Source organism: Artemia sp. Qi Xiang Cuo, chromosome 1 (assembly GCF_049724085.1).
Source record: "Artemia sp. Qi Xiang Cuo chromosome 1, ASM4972408v1, whole genome shotgun sequence".
Lineage (NCBI taxonomy): Eukaryota > Metazoa > Arthropoda > Branchiopoda > Anostraca > Artemiidae > Artemia > Artemia sp. Qi Xiang Cuo.
The window spans coordinates 92812941-92820223 of NC_142794.1; the positions used below are offsets into that span (position 1 = coordinate 92812941).

The 7283-nt window shown below is 32.9% G+C and overlaps 1 protein-coding gene across 1 annotated transcript in view; it reads left to right on the forward strand.

Moving 5' to 3' along the window:
* Nucleotides 1-6432, forward strand: part of LOC148956927 (uncharacterized) — a 75653-nt gene extending 69221 nt beyond the window's left edge. Inside the window, exons 6-9 of the mRNA XM_089092636.1 lie at nt 504-657; nt 1976-2084; nt 3536-3663; nt 6022-6432. Coding sequence (XP_088948762.1) covers nt 504-657; nt 1976-2084; nt 3536-3663; nt 6022-6285 — 655 coding nt within the window. The 3' untranslated portion in view covers nt 6286-6432. The remainder of the gene's footprint in view (nt 1-503; nt 658-1975; nt 2085-3535; nt 3664-6021) is intronic.
* Nucleotides 6433-7283: the final 851 nt, after the last annotated feature.

Consider the following 7283-nt stretch of genomic DNA (forward strand, 5'->3'; position numbering starts at 1 on the left):
TATATATATATATATATATATATATATATATATATATATATATATATATATATATATATATATACGAAAGTTAACTGAGGCTCTAATAATGTAGGCTATGGTAAGGTGTTAGCAGTACCTTTGTGTGATTTAAATATTATTGGTTCTTGCAATTCAGAGCTGAGCCTTCGGTTATACCTTAGTAGTCCTGTTAGGAAATTATCCTTGTTAGCCAACCGTCTGGGAGCAAATGAAAAGCAGCCCGTCCCCAAATGAAGTGGGAAGATGTAAGTAAAGATTTAAGGGAAATGGGAACTTCTTGGGAGGGTGTCAAGAGGGGGCTTTGGATAGATTGGTATAAAGGATCGTGCTTAGCTGCTTTGGTCTCAGGGGGCTTGGTGCTGCAGCGAGTTGTTAGTATTAGTAGTGGTAGTAGTAGCTCTGTTGGGAAAAATCAGAGGGATAGTATTATATCCGACTTTAAGCGTAACAAATTTCTTGTTGTATTGTTGTCGCTATTCTAGTTATTGTCTTTGTTTTCAAGAAATTGGAAACACTAGAATTGGTGCTGACCTAGACAAAGTCACTCGACATGAAGCCTCAGTTTTGCAATCAGCTGAAGCACAGCTGAGTCCTTCAGGTACAATTCCAAAGAGAAGTGTTGCATCAGCCGCACAAGTAAGTCTATTTTTTCTTATAAAGTTGATAAATTCCAAACTATACTGATATACTGCCTTATTTTGATAAAAGAATCTATTTATTCTTAAAATTAGCATATAGATCATGATTACGGTCTGTTCAAGTTTAAAATCAGAAAATATGACTGCATAGGAACTTTTATCCTTTCTTCCCCACATAATTTATCTAATACAAATGATACGGAAATATACATTTGATTTATCAATTCTAAGTTTAATGATGTACATGAGAAAAAGAAAGCAATATAATATTTTCCTATACGGCTATTTTCTTTGAATTTATTTTGATTTACTATGAGTAATTTTCTATGGATTAATCTTTTCAGTCAAATCTGTTTTTTTTTTTTTTTTAGCTAATTCAATTGTACGTTAACTTTTAGCTAAATAATGTAGCCTGCCTTAGTTTTATAGCTGTCTTTTTTTTTCTTAAATTTTTTTTTTTACTTTTTTCAATATTCGCTACTTACTAATTTCTAAAAGCTGAATTTTACTTACCGCTGTTCCTCTCACCACGTTGTAGTGCGCCTGAAAGGTCCCTTTGAGCCTTGCCTGAGGGTTAACTTAGAAACAACGTTTAAGAAAAGAAGGTTTCCAAAGATGATAAAAGGCAGAAGACCAGCAGAAATAAATTCCTATAATAATGCAAACTCAAAGCGATCAGAAATTAATAAAAGAGTAAATGGAATCCCAGACGAACAGAAATTAAAATAAACAATCTTAGAACAGCGCTCAGGCTGAAAATGGGTACTAAGTGATAGAATCTGTCTATTCTGATTTCATTTTTGGTCTCCCCAGACTTTAATTAAAAGGAAATGATCTTTCAATCCAGAAAATATTGTGTTTTGCCTAACTTTAAATTCGAGATCCTCTCCCTTTTCCTTATAAAAGGGATAGTTCTGTACTTCCGATTTTGGGTATGTTATTATGTGAATTTTTGTGAACATTTTGGTACCAAAAATATTTTTGTTGCTCAAATGCCGAGGTTCGGCCTTTTTTTTCGTAATTTTACTGGACTATTGGATAATACTGCTTCCAGTGGCGGATCCAGAGGGGGGCGCGAGCCCCTCCCCCCTAACGTAGTCTAAAGTAGTGTAATTTACTTAATTAACTCAAGTTTGCGTTAATTAAACTTGCTCCTAACGCAGGTTTATCGGCTCAACCTATTTAGCGCCCCCCCCCTAAAAAAAAAATCCTGGATCCACCCCTGACTGCTTCCCAGGATACCCCGTCAGGTATCAGATTCCTTTGCAGAAAAAAAAACTACTCTTACAATTATTTCAAATGTTTTTTTTTTGTAGTCCGCTATTAATCAAAGCGAGTCTGGTTATGTTAATGCAGCTCCTCAAGTTGTCCTTGAACCAGTTAAACCAGCTGAACTTGATGAAAATACATGGACTGCTAAACAAGGTGAGTTGAATGAGCTGATTTTCTATAGTTGGTACTATTTTGTCTTTGTAATTGTAATTAATCTGTTTACCATGAAAATAGGGGATTACGTAAATGGAGCCCGATACTGAGAAGAAAAGATTTAAGCCATTTATGTTTTCTTTGTTTTTTTTTGACGATTTTAGACTATATGCAGAATATTAGCCTTTTTTCTTTGCTAGTGTTATTTTTGTTGTGTTTTATTTTAGTGACTTTATGAAGATGTGTAGCTTATGCTAGAATTTTTCAGGTTTAAAGGAAAATGCTACTTTTTCTTCTTGGTGGTTTACTCATTCATTTTCTTTTCTTCTTTTTTTTTGGTTACACCATTTGTCGCAGCCTATTATAATCATTATTATGCAATAAACGTTAGTTAAAACGAGTAGGTAATGGTTCGTAGAATAACAGAAAAAATGTAAGCATGCTACAATAACTGACAACTAACGAAAGCTATTGCGTCGCGCATTTAGTAAAACGAAAGTCTTTTGACTTTACCAAAATTACTGTAACTTAAAACAAAACACTATTTTCAAAGTTTATAGATGTTTTGTGAAGTGACCTTTGGAAGAATGAGTTATTTTCTACAATCGTATATTTTTTGCCCGAACCCAGGCAGGGTAGGAAAAGTGTTCACGAGAAATATCGTCATTAGTATATCGACAGGGGCTCCGTTTGACCTCCAAAGAGATAACTAGAGAGATCAGTGGTGACCCAGGTGGTAGCACCATTGGCCAAGAGTATGGTCCTCTTGCTCATTTGACCATGTTGCCATAACCTAGAACAGGGTATACTGTAACAAGGTATTAACATACCCTAGATATACTTTGCAATAAGCTATAGTCATACCTAACTATATTGGAAAGACGGCATCAAGCATGAGGTAGCTTTGCAACGCAGAACCTGTTACTTAGCCCTAAGAATTTTTTTTTTCTCAACTGCAGTAAAAACTCAGCAACTCGGAATAAAAGTTTTACAGGCTATTTTAAATTCCTAAAGGTTAAGATATGGCTTATTCTTTTTTTCTACCCTTGTCGAAATTTTACAGACCGTATTGTCTGTTGATTAAGACATGCATTCTTTTATTGCTTCTATTGAAATTTGGGCACCGGCCGGAATGAAGTTCCAGAACTTATTCTCTTAGTAATTGCACCCATAGACACTCAGGATGATTTCTACTCTTAGTATACCCATAAACCAAATTTTCGTAGTATACGAGATTATACTAAAAAGTATACTAAAAAGTATTCTAGTTCTTCTGTTTTTTTTTTGTTTTGTTTTTTTGTCTGATTACACGTGCAGTTACCAAATAAATCATTTTATTCATAACGATTTTTATTATGTTGAAGAATGTAAAATGAGGAGTCTGTTAAATTTTAGTTTCTTATGCACTTGCAGTTTTTCAAGCAGTCAATAATGCGTTTTCTTTATCTTAGATATTGGAAATATTCATGTTGAAGCTGATCTGAAAAATGTAAGTGGCCATGAAGCCTCTGTTTTGCAGAGTCTTGAAGCTCAAAGGGAAGGCATAAACCCACAAGGAGGTCTTGCCTCGTTGTCAATGGTAAATATAAACTATTTCGTTCATTCATCTGTTCTATATTCAAATAGTGCTTTCTTATCATATAAAGCTGTTTTTAAGAAACACCGGATTGGTCAACAAATGAGCTTGGTTAGGATCTTAAAACCAAAGGAAAGCAAAAATAAGGTTAATGGACAAGAATAATTTAAATTGTTTTATTAAAAGGGGACGAACCATTGAAATTTATTAACAAGAACACATAATGAAATTACCGGATTACCATAATGAAACACCGGATTGGTCAACAAATGAACTTGGTTAGGATCTTAAAACCAAAGGAAAGCAAAAATAAGGTTAATGGACAAGAATAATTTAAATTGTTTTATTAAAAGGGGACGAACCATTGAAATTTATTAACAAGAACACAATGAAATTATTAAATAGTAAATAAGATTTTGTATGCACCCAACACAGCTCAGGTATCCAGTAAAACGTCAAGTACTTTTTTGTTTTTCTTTTCTTTTTCATCATGAAATCTAAAATCTATAGTTTAGAGCGTGAAATTTGTTTCCCCATTAGTTTTATTTGGTTCAGTTGGTTTCTTTTTAGTTGATTCCTGTTAGTTCAGTTTGTATCTGTTGATTCCAGTCAAATTGCGAATTCGGCCCTTCGGGGCTTGTGATAGTCATTTTTCGAAATAAATATCTTATCTTAAATATCTTATCTTAAAAAATCGGTTTTAATTTCTTTTTTAGTAATTGAAAAGGCTTCCAAGAAGTTTGAAGGAAATTAATACCTGCAACAGTCAATATTACCTGAATGTAACTGTCAACTAAACTGAAGCTTAACCAAATCTTTGAAATGTAAGGCTAATTAAAAATAAAAAACTTATGAAACGAAGATGCTAACCTCCTTGAATTAAACCCTTTCATAGAGAAACTTTTGAAAAGCTCATCAAATATATACAAATAAAAATTATCAATTCGACATAGGGATTTTAAAAACAAGCTTAAAAACCAAAAATTAAGGCAAAAAAGATAAATTAAATTATTGACCGAAAGTATCCAAGTCAGTAGCTGTTGATTTAAGTAGGAAAAAAAACTAATTTATTCTTTGAATAGGAGACTTCTAAACAGTTTCTTAGCTCTTATGATTCAGCGAATCAGAGAAATCCATTACCGACTTACTGCGAAATAAAGATGATATGGACTAGGTCTTGTCTGGGAATAGGGAAAGCATAAAATACGTATTCTGCCCAGTATAAGAAAAAAAAAATTATGTATAAACATGAACTACAATTATTCCTTGCACCACGCGGGAATGAACCAGAGAACTCTTGAATACAAAGTCTTGGCTTTTTCCACTACGCCCGTACAAGGTGACTAGTTATTTCATTTTAGAAGACACTGATGTAAACTGGTCATAAATACAGTGTAAATATGTATGGTCTTGCTCTGTATTTAGTGGTTACTGTTCTATTTTGTAGTGTGGATTTAAAGGTTGTGAGTCCCTTAGCCTTCAGTCTTCGTAACACTCAATTCACTGGCTTTTTTGCTTCAAAATCTAAATTCGGTGTTATTTGACCTGAAACGGTCATGAATATGCTCTATGAATTTTATAGTTTCGATTTTAAGTAAATTTTCTGTGGAATGCTGACAAAAAAGTTTTAAGATCTGAGAGCTGAACGTTGAGTTAAGGTGAGTTACGAACCCCTACTACTTAGTGTATAATAACCTATTTAAATTAAAGAAAAAGTAAGAAGGTATATTTAATCACCTGATGCCATTTTTTTTTTTTATTTTAGTCTCACAATTTATTGCGAGACTAAAATTTCATTTTTCACAATTCACGTTTCAAAATTCACAATAAATTTTAAAATCACATTTTAGTCAAGATGCTCCCCATCACCTGGACGTGAACGAAGTGAGAAAGGAGATGTAGTTTTCAATATTCAAAATGTCTGCGATATCACTATTGAGTGTAATAAAAAAAAAAAAATAATATTTGAATCTTACACATTTAAATATTGACCAGTGTAGTTAATTCAATGGAGACTCATGTTCCTCTAATCAATAAACTGGCAAGCGATTTGTACAAGATTGTTTAATCTCATGAGATTGTCGGGTAAATATAGAAGTATTATAATATAAAAAAAAAAAAAAAAAAAAACTAAAGATCCAAAAAGAATATATGTTAAAGGCCTAAAAAACTAGTCATCCCCAAAGTTAGTTTACATAAAAGATTCATGTTAATTGTATAGTAGACGAAAATGGGTTACGTGTTAGAATACCGGTTGTAAGAAGGGATCAAAATCGGACAAACTGTATCGTCCTATAATTAAACAATCGTTTAGTTGTTTTTTGTTATAAGAAGTCTTCTAGAATTTGTCCTTTTTTTAAGTCATCTGTTGCACAGAGAGAACGTGCTGAAAATCAAGAAAAAATTTCCCACGAGCGAGGTGCGGTTCCCCAACAGCCATTCAGTCAACAAGACGTCAATTTGCAGCAAGAGCAGCAGCAAGAGACACAACAGTCTGGACCCCCGGGAAAGCCAGAAATAGCAAGTCAGACATTCACTCGTTCAGACGAGGAGCAAAAGAATCTTGAGCCCTTAGAACAACGACCTGGTCGTCAGATTAATGTAGACAAGAGACGATCTGATTAGAAATCGTGTTTTTTTTCATATATATTTTGTTAATGTGTGAATTATAGAACGCGTGAACGGCCCTTCAAAAATTTTGATGTTTTTCTTTTATTATTATTACTACTACTATGTAGCTTTGTTCTGGTGAAATAAAACACATGAACTGTCTTCGCAAGTCGTTTTGCTATCCCAGGTGTATTAAATGAGTTTTTAGTTTTTTGTTTTTTGTTACGCTACAAATTCAACTCAGGATTGGTAATCTATTAACTTTTAACGGTCATAGCATAACAAATAAAATACTGATTTTTTTTCATGAATTTTCACCGGTAAGTAATATATATATATATATATATATATATATATATATATATATATATATATATATATATATATATATATATATATATATATATATATATATATATATATATATATATATATATATATATATATATATATATATATATATATATATATATATATATATATATATATATATATATATATATATATGTATGACATCCTCATTCTCCTTTATGACTCCAGCCGTGGACGATATGCTTCCGTTTAGCCTTAAACGGTTGGCCGAAAAGGAGAATATTCGGCAATCCGTCATGCTTCATCCGCAGAACTTGCACTAGCCACTTCAACGTTTCTCTCATTATAGCCCTAAAAAGCGGGGTTGAACCATACTTTTCGTACAGCCTACTTTTTGAAATACTGTCAGTCAGCCGAATACCCAGAACAATCCATAAGCAATTTTTTTGGAAAACATCTAGAAAACCTTCATCCGCTTTTCGGAGTGCCCATACTTCAGAGCCATTTTGGACCACTGTCATCACTGTAGCTTCCAAAGTTCTAATCTTGGTTTGCAGACACATCTTCCTATTCGTCAAAAAAAAAATAATTGTGAAAAAAACACCCTCAGCCTTGGCTATTCTACTTTTAACATCTTCACTGCTCCCACCGTCTTTACTAATAATACTACCATGATAAGTGAAGCTGTCCTCCTGATTAAT